Source organism: Lithobates pipiens, unplaced genomic scaffold (assembly GCF_037356315.1).
Source record: "Lithobates pipiens isolate NorthernLeopardFrog02 unplaced genomic scaffold, aLitPip1_a1.2 Scaffold_13, whole genome shotgun sequence".
Taxonomy (NCBI): Eukaryota; Metazoa; Chordata; class Amphibia; order Anura; family Ranidae; genus Lithobates; species Lithobates pipiens.
The window spans coordinates 343,130,077-343,154,802 of record NW_027507718.1 but is presented as its reverse complement, the minus strand read 5'-3'; the positions used below and the strand labels follow the sequence as shown (position 1 = coordinate 343,154,802).

The window sequence follows — 24,726 nt, the reverse complement described above, 5'->3', positions numbered from 1 at the left end:
TTCAGCATTTAAAGAGCCCATGCGGTGCACACATTCCACTGTAAATGGGCCTGAGAGGCCCATGGCCTCGGGTATGCGTTTTGAGCAGAATTCTGCTAAGACTGCAGAGGGTAGCAACTCAGGGACGCCTACAAATCGCAGGTTGCTCCGTCTGGATCTATTTTCCAGGTCTTACAATTTTTGGATGATGTATTGGTTAGTTTGGTCTTGGGACTGTTCCGTGGCCTGTACTTGGTAGAGTTCATCTTCTACCTCTGATAAGCGATGTTCCACTTCATTCAATCTAGTGGTGTGTTCGTACAGTTGGGCTTTGATCTGTTTCATGCCTGCATTAACAGCCTTCTCCACTGAGGCTGCGATCATAGGGGTAAGGAGGGCTCCCACTGCATGTGCGATGCGGTGAGTATGTCCATCCTCCTGGGGGGGGGGGGTATTGGGGATAGTGTCCCCTGCCTGGGGTGGTGCATGAGGCAGAAGGTGCCTGAGCGGAGCTGCCACTTACCTCCATGTTGGATGCCTGCGATTCCATTGTGGCGTGCGTGTAGGCCGAAGCCGGGGGCTCAATTTGCGGCCTGTCTGGCGGAGCCGCCGTGGCCACGTACGTCCGGGCGCTGTTTTTTTCCAAAAAGCAGTCCATCTGTTCCCGGTGGGTGAGGAGGGACACCCGGTAGTGGCAGATGGGCTTTTGGGGCCACTCCGGCCATTTTTTAGGCTGAATTAGGGTGCCTGGAGCGGGAGCTGAGAGAAGGCGCAGCTACCTCATGCAGCGCCGGAACCACAAGTACAATTTGTACTTCTAAGACACACACAGATGTATTTTGGCAGTAGAGCACTGTTTTGCTTTGCAGTTATGATTTAGAAACCACAGTTTAACAATTTTGCACGTGGTTTTGAGCAGAAGCTTATTTATAGTTATCTACCACCAATCATTTTCTTGATTTTAATCGTCACGGGCTCTATTTTTTTTTTTTTAAACAAACGGGTTCTATTTTCTGAGCGTGGGTGTTTACACTATGTTTACACTTGGTGTTAATGTTTTTATACATATTGGATGCACACCTGTAGGAGCTATCTTGAATCCCAGATTGTTATGATGCTTTATTGGCCTTTATAAAAAAGGCCCATTTACAAGATGAGCATACACCTGTTGGGGGGGGGGGGGGGGGGGGTGGTTCCTGGTGGTGGTATGGTGTGTGCATGTCCAGACTGAATGATACTTGGTATATCTCCATAGAAATTTAGGTTGGATATGTCACGGCATAGTTTCAGTGGATTACATGTGCTCACAGACTTATATGAACCTTATTTTTTATATGGATTGCTTTTTATATCGATTGCTTTTATAAGGTAAGGCAGATTCCCAGCACCAGAAAACTAGTGTGGGCTTATGCTCATATTCGTGCATGTGTGCAATGCTCACATGCTCAAACTTCTAAGCGAGGCAATAGATGAACTATTCCAGGGCGCACTTGTACATGTACACACCAATTAGCGTGCGCACTTGGTGCCCAGTGGTCTATTTAACTTGCTCTGTCACCATGAGCAATTGCTGGTCTTCAGCTTGTACCTGTATTCCTGAGACCCTTGCCATTAGACCTGCGTGTATGACCCGGCTTTCTCCTGGACTTTGCCTTTGCTCCTGCATTCATCTGGTTTATTTGCTCTCTCTGACCTTGATCCGTTTACTGGACCCGGCTTTGCCTGCTGGTTCTGTACTGCGCGGCACGACTGTTACTGACCTTGGCCTGCTTTCTGAACTTGCTCTGCCTGATGACTCTGTCTCTTGTTGCCGGAATCTGCTACCATCTCCTGCTCTGTGTCAGGGCTGGGCTCAGCCCTTCCATCTCTGAGCTGGCTGCTCACCTGCCAGCTCCCATCTCTCTCCACAGTGACTCAGCTGTTGATGATCCTGCTGGTCAGTCCTGCCTACTTAAAGTGGGGTACCCCCTAAAAAAAAAAATTAAAAGTCAGCAGCTACAAATACTGCAGCTGCTGGCTTTTAATAATCGGACACTTACCTGCCCCAGGGTCCAGCGATGCGGGGGAACGAAGCCCCCCCCCTCGCTCCCCGCTCCGCTTGCGGCGCCGTCATGCATACTGTGGGCACCCAGCTGTGGCTTCACAGCCGGGCACCCACTGCGCATGCACGAGCGGCGCAGGGCGCCGTGATACGCCGTACAGTCACCTGGGACACATGACAGGTCCCAGGTGAATGTGCGGCGTGAGGGGAAGTGATGTCACCAGCCCGGGCAATGAGGAAGGCAGATTACGAGGGACCCCCTAGCAACCGGTATTTAGAGGTGAGTAAAAAATTTTTTTTTTGCCAATTATTTTTTTTTTATTTTTTTTACAAATTTTAAGCAGTTTTAATTTTTTGGTGGCAACACCACTTTAAGCTGTCCAGTCCAGAGGAGCTTTGCCTTCGCCTTGGTCACATCACAAGAAACTATCTCCTGCGTTCCTGTTTAAAGACTGGCTTTGCTGACATCCCTTCTGGCTCCAGATCCTGCTTACTGTTCCACTACTTTCATCCCTGACTTCTGGCTTGGCTGACTATCCTTTCCAGTTACTGAACTTTGGCTATGTTTTGACTACGTTTGTTCTTTTTACTTTTAATATGATTTAACTGTACTTCTGTCTTGGTCTGATTTCATGGTTTCTGACAGTAGGCAAAGGCCATTAATTCAGAAGATACAGTCAATCCACTTATTGGTAATATTTTTTCCAGACTGGATGAGCAAGATCACCACATGGATCAGTTGTCCATTGCATTACAAACGCTCATAAGTCGCACAGCTCACCTGGAATCTCCCACTGTGGCTGCTCTGGTACAACCTGAGAACCTGAGTTGCAGGCCTTCCCTGCTGCTGCACCAGACTCTGTGCAGGCACCCGCCTTGCATATTACTTGTATAAGAGGTTTATCTGGTTCCGCTCCACTTCCCCATCGATTTGGGAGTGATCCAGTTCACTGCAGGTTGAGATCTACTTTGAGATGCTGCCCCAGGCGTTTCCCACTGACAGAAGCAAAAGTAGGTTTTGTGACATCTTTGCATTCTGATGCCGCGTAAACACGATCAAACAATCGGGTGGAAAAGTCTGGCAAACTCAAGTCCACCGGACAATCCCCCCCGTGTGTAGCCTCCATCCTACTTTTTTGACCAGAAAGTACAGCGGACTTAGAAAGTAGTTTTGCACTCCAATCTTCCCGCCGGACTCGCATTTCGGCTGACAGTCCGGCCGTGTGTATGCCAGTCCGCCGTACTTTTGAAATGAGCGGACTTTTCCCACCCGGAGAAAAGTCCGCTCATTCGAGCGGGTCCCCAGGTAGGCGTGGCCCGCGAAGGAGACTTCGCTGGCCCCACCACCTGGTATGGACTTAAAGGGGACCCCCACGCCGAAAAAATTCAGCGTGGGGGTCCCCCCAGGTCCACATCAGACCCTTGTCCGAGCACGCTACCCGGCCGGCCAGGAAAGGGGGGCGAGCGCCCCCCCCTCCTGAGCCGTACCAGGCTGCGTGCCCTCAACATGGGGGTGCCTTGGGGAAGGGGGGGGCCGCACGGCCCCCCCACCCCAAAGCACCTTGTCCCTGTTGATGAGGACAAGGGCCTCTTCCCAACAACCCTGGCCGTTGGTTGTCGGGGTCTGCAGGCGGGGGGCTTATCGGAATCCGGGAGCCCCCTTTAATAAGGGGGCCCCCGGATACCGGCCCCCCACCCTATGTGAATGAGTATGGGGTACAATGTACCCCTACCCATTCACCTGTAAAATAAAGTACAAAAAAAAACAACACATAAGATAAAATAGTTTATTGCACAGCTCCGGGGGTCTTCTGTCTTCGGGGGTCTTCTTGCCGGACTCCTACGCTATCTTCTTCTAGCTCTTTTGCTAGCGGAGGAGCCCGGCTTTCTTCCTCGCCGCCCCCTCTTCTTCCGACTTCGGGGGTCTTGTCCCCCTCTTCGGTTCTTCTGCCGGCGATAGTCCGCCTACCTGGAGACATGCTCGAAATGAGCGGATTTTCCTCCGCGTGTGTGGGCGAGTCCGTTCATTTCAAAAGTACGGCAGATAGTACGGCGGACTTAGTACACCATATTAGTCCGCTGAAAAAGTGCCGTGTGTGGTCAAGTAGCCCGTTCGGAAAGTCCGACGGACAGTCTGGCGGGAAGTCCGCCAAACTAAGTCCGTTGGATAGTCCGCTACGTGTGTGCGCGGCATGAGAGAGCCTCGGCCTGGGCAAACCCTCTATGGGAGATGCAAAAACCTGTTTTGAGTTACCCTGAGTTTGTGCCCTCCTTTAAAAGGGTATTTGATGTTTCCGCATGTTCCGCTTCTGCTGCCAAGTGCCTCATGTCCATCACAGTAGAACTGTTGCCGACTACGCCATTGAAACGTTTCACAATTAAGAATACCTATCCGATTCCATTGATTACAGAATTATTTGACGTCCTCAAGGGAGCAACAGTTTTCACAAAGCTTGATTTGAGAGGGGTATACAATCTCGTAAGGAATAATGAGGGCGACAAGTGGAAAACTGCTTTTAAATACCAGAACAGGCCATGAGTACCTCGTAATGACTTTTGCCCTTTGTAAAGCCCCGGGCAGTTTTCCAGGGATATATGAACGATGTCTTCTGAGATTTGTTGCAGTTATGTGTGGTGGTTTATCTCGATGATATCATCATATTTTACAAGTCCCTGTAGAGCCACCACACAGATGTCTGTCGTGTGCTTCAGAAACTAAGAGAACAATCTATTGTGAAATGGAGAAGTGCGAGTTCCACTGTAAACAGGTTAAATTCCTGGGCTATGTCATTTCCACTGCTGGTTTTTCGATGTACCCAGAGAAACTTTTGGCAGTCCTACAGTGGCCCCAACCTGTGGAGTTTATGTCCTCTGCAGCATTTCCTGGGCTTTGCCAACTATATAAAGGAAGTTTATTGGTAACTTCTCGTCTCTGAACCAGAAAGGACGGTAACCCACAGAGTTGGTCTCTGGAGTCCATTGAGGCCTTTGAGAGTCTCAAAGCTGCCTTTGTTTCTGCTCCTGTGTTGGCACATCCTGATCCTACGTTACCTTTTATCCTTGAGGTTCATGGTTCTGAAACTGGTGTTGGCACCCTTCTGTCTCAACATCCTACCTCTGAGAATGCTATGCATCCTTGTGGCTACTTTCATTTAGCCCTGAAAGAATGGAGACATCTCCTTGAAAGGTACCACTGTGCCGGTTCTCATTCTTACTGACCATAAGAATCTCACATTCTTGTCTGAGGCTAAACGCCTCTTTCCCAAAAGGGTGCGATGGGCTCTTTTCTTGTCAAGTTTCAATTACCGTATATACTCGAGTATAAGCCGAGATTTGCAGCCTCTTTTTTGAGGCTGAAAGTGCCCCCCTCGGCTTATACTCGAGTCATCGCTGTCTGCCCGCTCGATCAGCGTGTCGAGCAGACAGACAGCGGCCATTCTATAATTCAAAAGCCGCGCCTCCGGCTCCGCCTTCGCCTGTGATAGGCGGAACACTGAATTTCCCAGCAGCCTGTGTTCCGCCTATCACGGACATCGTATCATCCTCGTACTACGGACGAGGATGATACGATGTCCGTGATAGGCGGAACACAGGCTGCTGGGAAATTCAGTGTTCCGCCTATCACAGGCGAAGGCGGAGGCGCGGCTTTTGAATTTTACAATGGCCGCCGAGGCGCCGACGAAGAGGGCACGGGACGGAGGCAAGGCAAGGCAAGGCACGACACGGGACGGAGGCAAGGCACGGCACGGGACGGAGGCAAGGAGGCAAGGCACGGGACGGAGGCTCGGGACAAAGGCTCGGGACACAGGTAGGCTGGACACACACACACACACACACACACACACACACACACACACACAGGGATGGATGGATGGATGGAGACACACACACAGGGATGGATGGAGACACACACACACAGGGATGGATGGATGGAGACACACACACACAGGGATGGATGGATGGATGGACACACACACACACACACAGGGATGGATGGACGGACACACAGGGATGGACGGACACACACACAGGGATGGACAGGCATGTCTCACCCTCGGCTTATACACGAGTCAATAAGTTTGCCAGTTTTTTTGGGGGTAAATTGGGGGCCTCGGCTTATATTCGGGTCGGCCTATACTCGAGTATATACGGTACATTGTCTCATTCTTACCCGGGAACTAAGCATTTAAGGGCTGACACCTTGTCAACAATTTTCCTCCACTTCCAAGTTGGAGTATGTTCCGGTTCCTGTGATTCCTCCTGAACGTATTCTGGATACGGTTCACACTAGTCTCACTTCTCCTTTGGGTGACAAAATTCTTGCTGCTCAGGTCCATGCTCCTCCTAAGAAACCTTGTGACCGCTGCTTGGTCCCAGAGAATCTCAGTACTGCTGTGCTCCAGACTTACCTTTCTCCCAAGGCAGCTGGCCACCCTGGGAAGAATCAACTTGTGTGGGCCATTTCCCAACAATTCTGGTGGCCTAGTCTATGTGCTGATGCAACTGCCTTTGTAGCTGCCTGTTCCGTGTGTGCTCAGAGTAAGACTCCACGACACATTCCAGTGGGCCTTCTACAAACCATACCCAGTAGACATGTGCACACTGAAATATTTTGTTTCAGAATTTCGTTTTCGTCCGAAAAATACATTTAGTTACTCCCGAAATTCGTTCTTATTTATTTTGTTTTTTGTTAAAAATTGCATTCGTCCAAAAATCCAAATTAAGGTCGAATCTGTCATTGAAGGCTTATGGTGTCTGTCGAATGTTCAAAGAAGATTCGACGGAGCAGCTAAACTGTATGACTCTGTATAGTTTAGCTGCTCCGTTGAATCTTCTTCGAACTTTCGACAGACACCATAAGCCAAAGATTCAACGTTTGTATGTTTTTCGCTGCTTTGTTATTCATGTTGAAGGTATATAGTTAAAACAGAAAATGGACTGGTGATAGTGATCACTGATCAGACAGGTAACAAGATAGGGTATATAGAATTTATATAGAATTTCAATCTATAATATAGAATCTATAATAATAAATCCCCCCCCACAACACGGGCAGCCTCTGAGGCTATCACAACACTAGCAACACTAGTATCACTATCAGGTTCACATCACTGACACAATAGCAGCAGATTATTATGGAAAAGTTAAGTTGAACTGTAGCTTGCTTCACTATTGTTCTGACAAACGGACCAGCTAAGATTGACTGTCTTCTGACATGATTCAGTGTGTGTCTCTCTCTGCTAGCAATCGTAAGTGAAAGTAAGTTGACTGTACTTGTGTACTTAGTTCTAGCTATTTTACTGCTCCTCCTCTTTGGTTACAATCAGCCAATAACATTCATCATCATCATTTTTATTTTAGTTCCCCCACCCAATTCCAGCAGCGATTTTTTCTCTCTCTGTCAAATCTTTTCTCTCTGTGTAGAATAATCCTGGACTAATAGAGTTAAGGTTAGGCACATTCGACCAAAGGTTAGATAGGCACAGATTGTTATTGTCAGCATCATGTCGAATCTCCTATCACTATCTAACTGTTGTCACAACGAAAACAAAAATAAAGCATTTGTCGGATCTTTCATTTTTCATATTCTGCACTTTGGTTATCATTTGTTAAAACGATAACAAAAATACCTGGAATTCGGACAAAGATGCATTCGAACGAAAACAAATGCACATGTCTAATACCCAGTGGACAGAGGCCCTGGACTCAGCTGTCTATGGATTTCATTGTGGAGTTACCCAACTCCCAAGGCAACACTGTTATCCTTATGGTAGTTGACCGGTTCTCAAAGATGCATCATTGTATTCCACTTAAGAAGTTGCCCACTTCTAAGGAACCGGCTTCCATTTTTGCTTGGGAGATCTTTCGCTTACATGGGCTACCCAAGGTGATCGTCTTGGACAGGGGTAGTCAGTTTGTGTGCCTGTTCTGGTGAGCCTTTTGTGCACAGTTGGGAATCCAGCTTGCTTTCTCCTCTGCTTATCACCCGAAGTCTAATGGGGCCACAGAACGAGCCAATCAGTCCTTGGAACAATTCCTACGTTGCTTTTTTTTCTATATTTCTAACCATCATAACTGGTCAGACCTATTATGGGCAGAGTTTGCTCACAACAGTGCCTTGAATTCTGCCTCCCGATTGTCTCCATTTATGGCGAATTATGGATTCCAACCTTCCATGTTGCCTGACTCTTTTGTTCCTCAGCGTATTCCTGCTATAGAGGAGCATCTTCATGGTCTTTGTTCCACTTGGGCACAAGTCCAGGAGACTTTGTGTCATTGCTAATGATAGGTACAGACGCCACGCTTACCGCTGGAGCCTGCCTGCGCCTTCCTACCAGGTTGGGGACAGGGTCTGGCAGTCATTTCACAACCTCCGATTTAGTGTTCCCTCACTGAAGTTAGCACCCCGGTTTATTGGGCCATTCCATATTCTTCACAGGATTAACCCAGTTTCTTATGAATTAAACCTTCCTTCTAATATGCGTATTTCGAATGCATTTCATGTCTCCTTAAAAAAAACCTTTGGTCTGCAACTGCTTTACCCCCTCCGTGCCACGTCCTCACCCTGTACAGGTTGAGAACCATGAGTATGGAGGTACTGTCCATTGTTGACTCCCATAGGTTCCATGGGCGCATACAGTACTTGGTGCATTGGAAATGGTATGGTCCGGAGGAACACTCTTGGGTCTCCTTCTCAGATGTACATGCCCTTGTCCTCCTCCGTGATTTCCATGGATGTTTTCCCCTCAAGCCTGGTGGTCCTCCGATGGGGAGGGATTGTTGGGGGGGTACTGTCAGGGCTGGGCTCATCTGTTCCTTCTCTGAGCTGGTTGCTCAGCTGTCAGCTAATTGCCAGCTCCCATCTCTCTCCATTTACTCAGCTGTTGATAATCCTGTTCGTCAGTCTTGCCTACTTAAGCCATCCAGTCCAGAGGAGCTCTGCCTTCGCCTTGGTCACATCACAAGAATCTCCTGCTTTCCTCTTTATAGACTGGCTTGCTGACATCCCTTCTGGCTCCAGATCCTGCTTACTGGTCCACTACTTTCATCCCTGACTTTTGGCTTGGCTGACTATCCATTTCGGTTACTGAACTTTGGCTATGTTTTGACTACGTTTGTTCTTTTTACTATTATTAAACAAGTGTGATTTAACTGTACTTCTGTCTCGGTCTGATTTAATGGTTTCTGATACTCTGGTGCCAAGCTGCTTCAGTATTCTGCCCTGAGAACTGCGACCCCCAGGTTTATCCACCTGAAGAGCTGACTTTGGCAGCCAGCTACTCCAGCACTCATGCCACTCCATACTCTCACATTTTTTTGTCTCCACCTTTAGGAGTCTTGGGCAGGTGGCACAAGAGAGGCCTCCACAACATTTAAGTCATCACCATTTGCATCATAGCTCTTCTAAATTGATTGCATTTTGGTTGAGACTAATTGTTTTGCAATTTCATTATAGTTTATTTATAATTATGGAGTCATGGGAATTTTGAGACACTTGTCATTTGATTCAGATTTTATTAATTATGATACAGCGATTTTATAGCACAGCACCTTTCACAAACAGCACCAAGTAAATGTGTACCATTTGAACAGGTGTACGGGTGTATTTGTAACAAACCATGCAACAAATTTGAATGAGCCATATCCCTAAATATAATGAACCAAACATACATTTTTGGCCCTAGCTAGCAAAGCTTGCCACCTATCGCCCTATAAAGGTTCTCCCTGGCTTTACACATCTCAAACTATTGCAGGAAGGATTGGGGGGGGGGGGGGGTTTAACATGTGGCATGTAAATGCCCAACTACAGGATTCCTCCAGACTTTGCTAGGAGCTCTTTGATCTATGGCTGCTTGACCTCCTATCAGATGGTGCTTGCCAAGTTCCCCAAGGCAGAGCCAATGACATAACACCAATGAGATCTTTTTAGCGGTTTGTAAGAGTGACATTCTTTCTACTCACCACCATTGTAAGGGGCATTCTGCCTGCTGACTCCTGATTACTGTTTTTTAGAAGGAGTTTCACAAGATCTAAAAAAAATATCTTCAGTCAAAGTTATGTTTCAATAGATTAAAATATATCTTTTATTTATTCTTTTTGGTATTATGTCCAACATCTATTGGTATTGCTATTTACCTGTTACTTTTTCCTGTCACTTAAAACAACTCAAACAACTAAGCTGTGTTACTAAACCCAGGACCCGGATTTCACTATAGCTGATCTCCCACAGAACATGGAAATGCAATTATTTTAGCAAATATAAACTGCTGAATACCTTCTCTCATAAGCAGTATATATGCACTCTAAAAAAAAATAAAAAAACTCTCTAGCAATATACACCAAACTGAGCATGTGCATTGTGCCCCCATGGCTCTGTACTATCAGGGGATGAATTGAGGACTGTGGAAGGGGAGGATCAGAGAAGACAGGATCAAACCACCTTTTTACACAATGTGCAGGATTACCCCTTAGGTTCCACAGTGAGTATAAAACATGCTTTACTGCATATACATACTGATTTTACTGTTTCAAAGTGATCAGCGCATGTAGCTCCAGCTCTCCTAATCTCTGTGCTGTGTCTGTCACAGCAGAACAGGGAACAGATTGCTGCTACTTATCAAAGGGGCTTGTGCCACTTTGGTTAATTAGGAGCAGCATCTGTTTAATTTTGTCTGTTTAGATGAGTAGTCCAAGCATTGTGCTTGAACCACTTTTTGATAATTCCGTCCCATTGTTTTTCGTTTTTCATAACATTTTTCTTCTATCCTTTTCTATCCTGTTACTGTCTAAATCACTTAGTTTGCTAATTGCACAAACATTTCAGTGCTAAACTGTGCAGCTTCAGTTTCCTATTTCCCCCCTTTTCCATTGTTCACCAATGATTTAACTTTGGGGACCCACACGTCTCTTTCTGGCACCAGCATTACTACCTACATCGTTCCTGGTACCAGGCTGTGGCAATTCTCATTGGCCAGTGCTGGATGAGGCTCTTCAGCTCATGCCATAATATAAAAAAAAAAAAAAAAAAGAGAAGAGCACGCTCCAGGCACTGGCTCTGAAGAAGAGGCAAGCCCCTCAAAAATAATTAGCCTTTTGAACATTTTTCATCCTGTTATGAGATGTGATGCATCAAGGTCTTGGAGAGGTTGTAATATTTTGACAAACTTTGATGCAGCTGTTGGTTTGGGAGTATATTTATCACTTTTATTTTTTTACAATAAAAGATATGTTTTGAGGATAATGCATTAGGCTGGTGCACCCTTTTGTATATGGTTTCAGTGTCTTGAGAAGGCAGCAAATGCGAGGCATGTCCACAAAAGCAAAGATGAAAATCTAGGCAACTGCTACCTCTGGGGTCCACTCTCAAAACTCAAGAGGTTGTGTACTTGTTTGTTGGTTTGGGGCTCATGCACAGGAGTGCAGTCATTCCAGCACACAGAATAGAAGACTGCTAGCAGATAGGTAGGTTTATTTTATTGCAGAAGAAACACTGCATGTAGTTATTTACATAGTAGGCAAGCACATACACAAATCACTCCAGCTATCACTATGAACCCGTTTTACGTCCAAAAGGTTTTTTTTGTTTTTTTTTAATGCTTACTGTCAGTATGTAATGAGTAAAAACAATGGTTTATGACTCTTGTTTGCAAAAAGGACAAATAAATAACATTCTGTGAAGTCCATGGACACCATAATCAGACTCCAGTTTTTATTTCTAAACTGTTATTCTACAGTGTATCATTGAAATGGCTTGGTTGGTATATTGCACACTTTGGTAGACAAGGCCTCATACGTTTGGAAGGCTAGACAGCAAGAGATCTTAGATGCTTATTCGCTATTTTACTGTTTAGCTTTAAGAGAAATTGATGCTTCAACAGGCTTTCTCCACACTGTACCACCAGTCCCACAAACCCTCTTCTCTTTGCCACCTGTCCAATTTGGGCTGTCTGATGTCATCACAAAGAATTCAGGACCAGCAGTCCTGCATTGTACCCGAGGGCTTCGAGCTCCCCACACCACATTGTCGTCAGTATGTCATGTTTGTGCAGTCTTGCTGAGTAAGATCAGTGGCGTTTTGCCTGGAATAATGCTGGTCATATCCATTTACTTGCAATCAATCTCCAAGTCACTCGCACATACAAATGATTCTCAATAACCAGAATAATCATGTTTTCCAAAAATCCACGTGCGGAAGCCAGTGTGTACAATCAAGCTGTTTATTAGGTTGTTGAGTTGTGAACCATTTATACAGCAATTCCAGTAAGTAGATGGAACATTTGTGTCATGAAGTGGATTTACCATTTTTTATACAAGTTTCTGCGGTTTCACAGAGCCAGTAGAAATGGCAGCAGCTTTGCCTGGGAATGCCTATGTGGCATATTCTACACAAACTATAAATACAAACTTTGCACCTGTGTGTATCATATGTGCAAGATACATAAATAATAGTGACATGGGCAATAACAAATACCTTCTACATATACATTTAAATGATAACATCATATTTAAAGTGCTGCATCTCCCAAATGTTTAACTTTAGGTCCAGTTTAAATGTGACACGAAACCCTTTAGTCTATAGTTCCTTCAAAATGCTTTCATAGACCAATATGGTTACAGTGTTATGGGTTCATAAAGTGGCAGAGGTATGTGCAACTGTCCAAGTAGCCTTAGTGCAAGCAAAATATATTCAGTTTATAATAAAACATAGGAATCCTAACAATCCTTCAATTTGGGATTCATACAGCAGATTAAATATAAAAACTCTTGTGTTCATTGAGGGTACCTGAAATACAAAATAGAAGTAGAGCCTTGATATTAAACCAGAACTCCAGAAAACTAAATATACAGCTAAATTAAATATATTTATGCTGTTTTACTCAAATTTCTGCAATCCTGCTTAGGCAGCCTTGTGAATAACACACTCTTTCTATACTATAGAGCCAGAAAATGATACTACTATTCAAATTCTGTGGATCCTTGTGTTACCCAACTCACTTAAACCTATTCATTCTAAAGATTAACTTCAGCATAGAAGATCTTATTGCTACCTTCTTGGAAAACTACAAAATCTTTCACGTCACCATTAGGGTCTTCCCCTTTAGACTGGTTTAGTACAGCTGGCCATACAACAGTAGAATTTAGTTTGAATTATCGTATTGAAATTTAGGAAGGGCTGGTTTACACCTAAAATTGTACAGGAGTGCAGTCCACGGTCCTGTGAGATTCCTGGGTGACTCACCATGGTGCAATTTTCAGCCCATCCATTCAACTGGGCTGAAATAGCAGAAAAAGTAGGACTTGCAATACTTTCAAGAATACACCACACTAATTCACATGGTACTGCGTGCGGTACATGCGATCTGGTGCAGGCAAACGCACTTAATTTGAAATCTGCATTTTGGGGTGTTAATTTATTGACACAGATTGCACACCTCGTGCATTTTGAACATGTTGCCCAAAACACACGTGGACTGCACCTTTCCCACGCCGCGTTCTGGTGTAAACCAGCAGTAAAATTTTCTGTCAGGCATTCCACAATACCATTATGGATTCAACAAATTTAGTATGAACATTTTGTTTGATTTGCATGCCAGGGTTTCAAACTTAATGTTGGATTTTGGAATGCCCGTTACAGAAAGCATAATTTTTTTTCTACATCATGCAAGAATTGTAGTGACAAGATTTGAACCTAATAATTGCAAGATTAAACAAATGCTCCAAACATGAATTTTTTTCAAATTTAATTTAACTGGTGTATGACCAGTTTAAGATGTAGGCAGAATATGGCCTTAAATTATAATCCAACTTGCTTCCTTCTCTGATCGCTCTACTCTTTTCTCTCCCTTTCCTCACTTCTGTGTTTTAATAGAAATCTGTAAGAAAAAAGGTATGCGAATAATGAAAGTGGACAAAGTGGCCCTTGTTTAATAACTTGGGGCAATCAATGATGCACTGTTCTCCACAGCAACAAGATATCCTCTCATTATTTAAACTCCAATAACGTAATTAAAGTTAAAGTCTATTTGCTAAGGGCCACAGCACATCATTGTATTTTCATGCAGTTACAGTTTGAGACTTTTCTACTTCAGGATTATGCCTCTTTCATGAGATGGAATGATTATAGTCTAGCATTACAGAGGATTGCTTTAAACAGATAGTAGGTTTAATTGATAATAAATGATAAGCACACCTTTTGATACAAATTAAATGTTATATTGCTCATCTTAGCTGAAAGATTCATTGCCGTTATCCATTAAATGATCATCTTTACAGACCACATGCCTTCAGTGCAAAGAGTATGTGTAGAGATTGTACACCCAGAAGACCTACAGAAGAAGGCAATGCCAAAGACTTGTTGGCTGAGGTCATTTCGTATGTAAGCTAGCTCTTAGAAGCATGCACATCTAAACACGAAGGCTCCATGCACACAGGCTTGAAAATCACTTTTAGAGGAGTTGTGTTCTTCCCCGTAGAAGCAGTTCAATGTTATCTTGTGTGTCCATGCACATTAGGACAATTACAGGTATATTTTCAGCTCAACGTTTAGGAGGCAGGAAAAAAAAAACCTTCTGGTTTGCGTTTCTGACTGGAGCTTTCTGGCAGAAAACAAAAAACTCTGCTAAACTATGTACAAAACGCTCTATATGAATGTTTTTTTCTGCCAAGGGAACAGACTATTTTTTTAGTTTTGTTTAAGCCCAGTGTGCATGGAGCCTTACAAGCTCATAGCTCTTGTAAGACTACAATGGCATTAAAGTAAACCGATGGAAATCTAAATTGACAGGACTCGTAATAACAGTTCTAAGAACAGGGAGAGCAAGGGAAATGTTATATTTGCAAACTTGCTTAATTTGTCTAGATATGTTTAGGAAACCATGCATCTATCCTTAAAGTTTCTCCTCTCAAAAGCATAGATAGGAATACAGCAAGCATAATTTAGTGATTTTCAATATTTTATTTCTTTTGCACTAAACTATTGTAGAAAATCCGGTACCAAGCTTGACATTTTATCCAAAAAGGTTCGCCTCAGCCATTTTAGAAATGGCACAGTAAAGCAATCTTTCAAGCACACGCATTGGGTTACATTAGTGGCATTCATGTTCTGTTTTGCCCAGGAAAAAAATGATAAAGTAATGCCAATATTAACATCGGTAAAATTGGTTTCAATCTTTTAAAGGATACAGCATTATGAGCAAGAAACAAAAAAATAATTTTTTTATTTGCCCCCTCTACAAGCCAAGAGACAAAAAATATAAAATGTTGGGATACAAGTTTAAATAGAGCAGCCCTAATATGTTGCACATATAACAAGAAAATTATTCCTTGTAAACAAATTATTTGCTCCATACAGAACATCGATGGGATACCAATGAACATGCTATTATTAAGGACTGCATGTCATTTACAATATCTATATAAAGGGAAAAATCATAGTCTGAATGCAAATTTCTAAGCAATAGCCTTTTGCCTCCCATTGTCACTACAGAGATAAATGCAGTGCATCCAACAGCAATCATGAATGCTCACAGGTCATGGAGCGGGCATGGATCAATTCCCAGCATCCCAGCGGATTTGCCATATTAAACATATTTGCCTGCGCCATAAAAAGTTGATCTCATCTTAACCCCACAGTGCATGCATAGGTTTTTTTTTTTTTTTTTTTTTTTTTTTTTTAGCAGACTGAAGCTTTAAAGCCCAGCTACAGGAGAATTAGAAATGTCTCCTTTTGTCTAGGGGAGAGGATAAACAGTTTTACTCTGTTCCCCCAGCAGATGGTGCTGCCTCCATGATCCAGTGGCTGACTGTCTCTCCAGAGCAGGGATATGGACCCTGCTATGGTCTTGATAATGTCAGGTTGCAGACACTACCCCTATTGGTCTAGTTGCGGGGAGGAACAGAAGATCCTGGAAAAATACAAGCAAATAACCACTGCAGTGTGGGCACAGCCCCACCGCAAGAGATAATTTTTTTGTTTGCCCAGAGTTTGGTTTTAGGAGGCATACCTAACAGTACAGCTGCAATTATACAGTATTTAGAGGACTGCTAAAATCAATATGACATTTATGTAAGTAATTATTTTCATGGAATCGTAAACGTGTAATTTGGACTTCATCTTTGGCTGTGATGAAATACAAAGAATTGGGTCATTGAAATCTGAATTTATACAATATTAGGGATTTTTTTTTGTTATCTCCACTTAAAAGCAATTACATTTTTGGTCAATATATTTGTTCCATCTTTTGCAGGCACCCTTCACATTAATTCATCTTAAGGGTTCTGCTGAAAGATTGCATTTTGAAGGCACACATCACTTTGGGTTAGCTTAACAAGCAATTTAACCCAACAAATCTAATGTTTCTTGCACTACAAATTGGAAAGTATAAAAAAAATTGGAATGGCTATAAATACATTCAGAACATAGTCCAAACCAGAGCCTGTACAAAGGCAGATTTGGCCTTAACACATTTAAGCTTTGTGACTATCTACCAATGGTATTAAAGATGACTCAAATCACATAAATAAAAATATATATGCAATTAAATAGTCATAAAGTACCTCAAATTTTGATAAAAGAAATGTAACATTGGCCCATAATTCTTATGGCTATTTATCCAGCAAGGCCCCACACTGCCCTTGTTTTCTTGGGTGACAATGTACAATGGACCAATTTATACAGCTAACCAAATGTATATGTATACAACTGAACAAAAAGTAATGTGTGGGTGTTGCCTCCTCAGCAGGCAATCCGAAGCTTATTTTTTTTTTTTATAGGTGGCAAGATCTATTACTAGCTGCAACACTCCCATTTTTCTTTCAGTTCTTATGCAAGTATCTAAAGTAGCATTTCACAAGAAAAAAGCATGCAACATTTCTAGTGCTGACAGTTATACGTCCTAGGCTGTATAAAAAAAAAAAAAAAAAAAAAAAAAAGACGCCAATGGCAATAACTATAACCTGAACTCAAAATCTCCCTCTCCCTTTAGCTTCATAATCAAAAGCCATCCTTGTACTTTTTTTTCCCGTTTTGTATAAAAAATGGAAAAGGCATGAAATGAAACATCACATAGTTAATAATGCTTTATCAATGTTCACAGGATAAATAGAAGTGCACATACATTGTAAATGGCTGTGTAGAGAAGACGCAAGTCAATGTTACAAATGTGACAACAGTGGAAAGTTTTACTCCCGAATACACGTGTACATTAACTATATTACATTACTGTTATTAAAGACAAAGGTTGTATTTCCCCTATGCTTAAATACAATACCTACCAGGATTTATATGTCTCAAAGGCTTCCAGATTTCAGTGCTGGGCAAACAATGAGTGACAACAATCGATATTGTAGAACATGGAAGATCAGATGAGGAACATCCTATTTGTAAATTATAGTTCTCCAAGAGGCCTAAGAGCTAAGTGCACGAGATGAGTTTTCTTTCAAAACAATTGTTTAGAGACCTCTTCTAACACATTAATGGTGTCCTATATTACAATGGAAAGGTTATTTTTTTAATGTGTAGCGATGAAACATTTGACACATTAAGGACCCATCGCTGAAACGTAAACATGGCTGAGTGGAGTTTAAATAAAGGAAAGTCATTTGAAGATAACTTCAGATAAAAGATGAGATGCTTTTATCCATCCTGAAGTTGGTTCATATCCAGTGCAGAAAATCCCACAAAATTGTGGCTGTCCATTTACTGTAAGTATCTGTAAACCTTAAAGCAGTGGTTTCCAGAGTCTGCTACGACAACATGACCATCTGATGTCAAGGCAAGTCCTTGGGGACCATAGAGTGGGTCAGCAGAAGTGTTGATGTAGGATAAAAATGATCCACTTCCATCAAAAACCTGAAAATTAAAAAAGAATTTGACATAAACAGATTGTTTACTTCTTGCATGGGATGTCCTGGTGGGAGGTTGTAGTATATTTAGGCATCTTGTACACGGGCATCCTAATTTACTGAGGTTTACTCAGGAACTTATTAAAAAATTCTCTGAGTAAACAAATTGTGTAGAGCCTGAGTAATCTTGAGTATAGGCATATAAAAAGTTTATAGACAAGTACAATTCTTCATTGCTAGTGTTGTAGTGTAATAATTTATACTCGCATAAACATGCTTATTGACGAACACATATGTGAGTAAATTACTGCAAATGTAAAATGTTCTATTTTAGTTTTACAGTTCTCTGCTCATCTTTATATTACGGATATTTGCTCAGCTGTGCGCATTGTTCCATAGCAACAATGTCAAATCAGTAAAAAAAGTTTTTACTCCCGTGTGCAAGAGGCTTTATAGTTTAAAGCTGAAATCCAGGCAAATCGCTAAATATGCAATCGAAATACGGTATATGAATAATGCTCTATCTGGCAAAAGATGTGCAACTACATTACCCTAGTGATAAAAAAATGAAGTTAATAGCTAGTACTGTAGCTGATGACCTGTCCAGGGATTTTGTGCTGTCCTTACCCGAGCTGGTTCTTCGCTGGTCCTTCTGGTCCTTAGCACCAGCATGTTACTATGGGAAGCTGGCAGTGACTCCTTGTGGCTTCACAGCTGGCTTCTTACTGCACATTGTGAATGGTCCCTGAGCCTTCTGGGACCTGTGATGTGTTCCAGAAGATCCACGGTTTGTTTAGTGTGCCACTCAGGCTCGATCACTATGGGGAGTAGTGTGGGTGATGCTGCAACCACGGCAGGAGTGCCAGCAAGGGATGGAGCTTGTCCTAGCTCCTGTAGTCACTTGAAGGAAGAGAGGAAAGATCCCTGGTGCCGCACATCCAGGGAGTCCTATGGTGGTATAAGAGACAACCTCAGCCTGGGCTTCCCCCAGGCCACGCTCCAATGTGTTGTGCTTTGCCCCCGGAGCTTAGCCATTAGGAGCCCCATGACTAAGCTCCGGGGGCGGAGTGAAACGCAATGGAGGCATGGCCGGGCAGAAGCCCAGGCTAAGGTTGTCTCTCTCATACCATCATAGGACTCTGTGGATGTGTGATCTAACTCAACACCACAGAATATCAGGTGATGGCTCCTTCCCCCCCCAGCAAACAGCAGGTAACTGATATGGAAACATGCACAGCATACGCTATTATTCAGTGTAGAGTCCCTTGCCTCCATTCAGGTCTCAAGTTGCAGTGGGTGAGATTTACTAAACCTGGAGAGTGCAAAATCTGGTGCAGCTGTGCATGATAGCCAATCAGCTTCTAACTTCTTAAGCTTTGAAAAGAAAACCTTGAAGCTGACTGGATTCCATGCTGAGCTGCACCTGATTTTGCATTCTCCAGGTTTAGTTTGTTTCATCTCATCTATGTATAACCTGAAGCTGGTCATCTCACAGAGTATATGCAAGGCTTTACAGCCACTATATGTGTTTTTTCTGGTACTATTTTTACATATCAACAATTTTGTACTATGTTCAGAAAAAATGCTGCAAGCTACTATAATAGGTAATAGCCATGTATTGTTTATAGAAACAACATGTGACAAACTGGGCATACACTAATCCAAATTTTACTGGTTTAGGGGGAACAGGATGACTATTGATTAGTGTGTGGCTGCCCATGCTTGACGGAAGTCGATCATTTAAAATCACCTTCTGGCGAATGGACATGTTGGAAAACCTTTTCACAATCAGCGGCTGTAGCTGCTGAACAGTGCATTCTGACAGCTGTGAGTGCTGCTGTCAGAGTACAGTGTTCTGGTGGTGTGTTTCCTCCTTCCACCTCATTTGTGCAAAAGGAAGAAACCCGGTACAAAGGGTAAACCGCGCTACTCAAACAACAAAAGAAAGCAACCTATAAGCAGCAACCCTAATCGTAATACTCCGATATCAAACTAAATAGGTGAACAAAATGAGCTGCGCTCATTTTGTTCACCTAAAAGGAAGAAACCGTTAGTGTCTTTCATTCAAAAAAAAAAAACAACCCCATACAACAATTTATGGCCAGCTTTATAGTCAAAAGTTGTGTCTTGCTTTGCGTTCATTGTGGGGCAATATAATGAAAATATTTCCAGAATATTTTATACAAGTTTTTTTCAAGGTTTCAATGCAGACGCAAGAAAGACATGTACTATTAAATAAGAACTTCCAGCCTATGCCTACAAAAGGCCAGGGTATCCCCTCCTTGAAGTATACTTGCCATTATGGACCTGTGACACCACATTATTTGCAGCTTTAATGCTTTTTTCTCGCCAACATATTTTGCAGGTCTTTAATTTATGCAGAGTCTGAAGGGTGGTGGTGGTGGGCTCTCTGTGAATGTAATAACGCATGCAACTTATATAAGGTAGGGTGTTTCTCCTATATTAAGAGCCTCCACCCTGCTTACATCATTACCTCACCTTTCTGCACCTTGGAGCTTTAACAGTCAGGCTCTATTTACCTGTTTCTGCATGAGACACTAGAGCTAATTACACAAAATGTCACAAAGATGTGAGACATACTTGAATATTCATGCTGACATTGGCAGCAAATGTGTGGGCTTAAATGAAAGCAAGTTCTGCCAGTTTATTTAACAGAACTCTATATTGTAGGCCTTCATTGCTGGGGTATCCAGATCATTCATAAGCAATGATCCAAAGATATGTGAACAAAAATCTTTTTTTTTTTTTTTTTTTTAAAACAGGTAATTCCATATAGATCCATACATTGCAGTGCTGTTCTTTGGGATCAGAAGAGTGGAAATGTTGTTCCTTGGAGACCTGATTGCATGAATGCATGAGTGTTGGAGGACAATATAAGGAGAGTTTGCACGCTGGTTTTGTATAAATTAACTACACATGTATTACATGCTTCAATCTCATTTACATCCATATCAATGCATGAATATATTTAGACAATGTCAAAGCCAGCCATCTGGGACATTCTGAATCTAAACACGTTCAGAAAATGCCAATCAACTTGTTATCAGAAGATTTTTCTGTTCTTGCTGGTTTGTAGTTTAATCAAAATTTGATTATTATAGAACAGATATGTACAGAATATTGTATTTTCAAAAAGCACAATAGATATTTTACAGAACTTACTTGTATTCTGCTATTTCCCCAGTCAGCTACAATGATATTGCCATTGGAATCTACAGCTACTCCTGTTGGTGCATTAAACTGTCCATTGCCTTCTCCATTTGACCCGAACTTCAAGATGAACTCGCCATCTTGGTTAAATACCTGGGACAGAAAATGTAAATCACACAATGTTTAAAAAGATAGAGCCTCTAATGGTTTACATATAGTAAGGACTGAAATATGCTACTCTCTAAGGCAGGCACACCAAACTGGTGTTGTTTGGACTACATGCGTCCCTCACTCTTTATGTGGCCCTTAGTGGGTTTAAGAATTTGATTGAAATCTCAGCTGCTCTCCAGATCATGGGAGGTTCCTGTATGGTTCTGAAATTCAGCGGTCCCCAAACCCTGGGTCGTGGGCCGATGCCGGTCAATGGCCTGTTAACCAGTCCGAACAGCAGGTGGTGAGCAGAAACTGCGGTCTGCACAGGAATATCACAGACCGCAGTCGCTGTTCTCCCTCTGTTGTGTGGCCATGCCCGTGTGTCCTCTGCCGACTCCTCTGCCTGCCTGACAATGTTATCCAATAAGCAGGGTAGGAGGTGGGAGAATCTGCAGATCGTAACGAAAAGCTCCTCCCACTCCCTGTTTCCCTGCCCAGCTGATAGGATTACATTGCCGGCCCGACAAGCAGGGAAGCTGGGAGAGGACACATGGACCGAGAACAGTCTCTGCCCTGCCAAAGCAGGGGGGGCAGACACTGGAATGGGGAAGTGTCATGTTAGAGAAGAAGGGGGGGGGGGGATACAGACTGCAGGGGCATTGTGATGGAGGCTGTGATTGCTAGGGGTACTATAATTTTTACAGTGCAGTTTCCTTCATATTACAGTGCCCCCTTTACTGTGCACTGTACTGTAAAGGAGGGCTGTAATGTGAAGGGGAACTGAGGACACTGTGGGATTGCTTTAAGGGGAAAAAGTGATGTAAAGGATCACTGTGGACACTGATTTAAAGGGGAAACTCTGTTGTAAAGGGGGCCTGAAGACCGACTCTAAAATTAATATCCCCCATTTGCACATGATGTCCTCCTCACCCTCACGTTGCACTCCCGAATATACATGCAGAATTAGACCGATATAGTGCCCTCTCAGGTTACAAGATCAATAACTGGAAAACGGAAGCCCTCCCCCTCAACATACCCCACCAAACACTAGCGGCCCTCTCGCAAGCGTTCAGCTACTCATGGAAGACGTCCTCCTTAAAATATCTTGGGGTTGACATCACTCCCACATACGACACTCTTTACAAGGCCAACTTCCCCCAACTCTACATCTCCATCAGGGCCTGCCTGACCAAGTGGAAATCCTTAGGGTTGTCTCTTTTCGGTCTCCTGGCGACCTTGAAGATGACAATCTTACCTAAACTTTTATATCTCTACGAGACCCTACCCATTCCCATCCCAGCCTTGCACTTTAAGAGGCTCCAGGGCGACTTGATAAATTTTTTCTGGCACTACAAGAGGCATCGAATTGCTAGATTGGTTCAATATGCTCCCCACAATCAAGGCGGCCTAGCGTTCCCCAATATAGCCAAATACGATTTGGCCGCTCAACTACACCCTGTGGCCTCTTGGTGCACTCTTCATGCTTACAACCGATTAACGCAAATTGAGAAATTATGGCTAGCTCCCGTCCACCCAAACTCCATGTTATGGAGCTCCGGAGTAGTGGGTGGTGGTCTACAGCTACTAGGGCCAATGGCGCTCCTACGCACATTATGGCGGCATGCCAAAATCGGCACACCCACTCACCACCACATCTTCCCTAGTTACTTCTTTTTTATTCACTCCTAATATCCCGGACAGTTTGACTTCACAGATGTCCCACTTCTGTATGGAGAGCGCCCTTTTTATCACTATGGCTAACTGGTTGTCCCTAGAACCAGAACCCTAAGATCTTTCAAAGGCCTACAGGGCGCCTTTAATATACCCAGGCAGGCATTTTTTAGTTACCTACAAATACGTCACTATGCGCAATCCCTGGTAGCGAATCTCTAATTTTCCCCTTTAACTGAGTTTGAAAAAATATGCTTAGAGGGTCCCTCTCCTAGAGGTATGATATCGTGCACTTAACAACTCCTGATTATGGATGGGTCACCTACCGGGCCACAACATACTTATATGAATAAGTGGGAGCAGAACCTGGGTATAGATATACCTCTAAGCACATGGCGGCTCATATGGTCACAGGCAGCTAGGAGTTCCATTAGTACACTTTATAAAGAGAATCAATACAAGATTCTTCTTCACTGGTATCTGACTCCTGATCTGCTCCACTCCATATATCCCTCGGCTGATTCCCGGTGCTGGTGATGCTGTAAGGCCAGGGGGGGATGCTATATTATATCTATTGGACCTGCTCTCTACTCATCCCCTACTGGCAGACAGTACAGTCCCTGCTTCAATCCATCTTTTAGACTGGGGTGCCCCTCGATCCGAAAATCTTTCTCCTGGGCCTCCTTCTCTAAACTCTCCAAAAGGGTCTTGGTCCACATACTGACTGCAGCACGATGTCTGGTGGCCTTGAGGTGGAAGAGGAAGGAGCCCCCCCTCGCTAGTGGAGCTGCACTCCAGGATCAGAGATGTTAAAAGAATGGAGTATTTGAGGCCTCATTAAACAACGCTCTTGATAAACATAATCGAGTATGGGAACCCTGGGTCCAGTTGAAGATCCCTGTGGCCTAGCGCTCCGTAGGTCCTGGGTTTGCGAAGACCATCGGTAACTAGGGCAGATGCTTCTCGGGTGGCACGGGGTTCTAGGGGCGGGCGGCTGCCCTCTCTTCTCCACTACATTCTACCCCTTCTCTTTTCCATTTCACCCTCTCTTCTACCTATTTGTGCATCTCTGTACAGGCGTAATTTGTTGTGTTACTGAACTAACGTGTTGTCTCTACAATCTCTGGAAGGTTGGAAGATGTTTTTATCTAGATCGAACTTTGTCACCGGCCAACATATTTGTTGAATTTGAACCAGAATTACTTGTTTTACGGCAAAATGTACTGCCCTGTACCTTATGTTAGTATGTCTTTTTTCTTGGAAAAATCAATAAAAAAATGTTAGTTCTCAAAATTAATATCCCATTCCTCAACCCATCCACCACAACTAGACCCCCCCCCCCCTCCTGGTTCCTGGGAAAATAAGCTGCCATGAAACCAGCCCTTAGTTTGCTGCTGTAAATAGATTCCTGAAATCATCACAGTACTGTGCCTATGTACGCATCTCAAAAGCCTTCAGCCTTGATCCAGGCAATGGGCTGGTTCTTGGGAGGTAAATATCAAAAATAAAAGCATTATTCCTCCTCATTTTAGGACAGGTGAGGAACCATACATCATTCCTTTACACCCGAAACAGCCAAATGCATATCCAGTTAAGGTTAGCTCACTAACCCAAAACATTGATGTTGATGTAAATTATATGGTTCTGAGGCAGGAAGCTTCTACACCCCAGTGGGTTTCTACCATCCCCTTGACTTGTAGTGTAATGTAACAAACATTGAAACTGAAGTGCCACACCACTGCTAAGTACCACCAGATACAACTTTATTTCAATAAAAGTAATGGGGGGGGGTCGAATGTTTGGATTCTCACTCTGACTTTTATTGGAATAAAATGAACATCAAGAACAGCTGGTGTACACTGTATATT

The 24,726-nt window shown here is 43.3% G+C and overlaps 1 protein-coding gene across 6 annotated transcripts in view; it reads right to left on the bottom strand.

Annotated features, from left to right (window-relative positions):
- Positions 1-12,223: 12,223 nt before the first annotated feature.
- Positions 12,224-24,726, bottom strand: part of TRIM2 (tripartite motif containing 2) — a 182,520-nt gene continuing 170,017 nt past the window's right edge. For all 6 annotated transcript variants that reach the window (XM_077477061.1, XM_077477060.1, XM_077477058.1 and 3 more), the window contains exons 11-12: positions 21,047-21,187; positions 12,224-17,870 (exon numbers count right to left, since the gene is read on the bottom strand). In XM_077477061.1, coding sequence (XP_077333187.1) covers positions 17,718-17,870; positions 21,047-21,187 — 294 coding nt within the window. In that variant the 3' untranslated portion in view covers positions 12,224-17,717. The remainder of the gene's footprint in view (positions 17,871-21,046; positions 21,188-24,726) is intronic.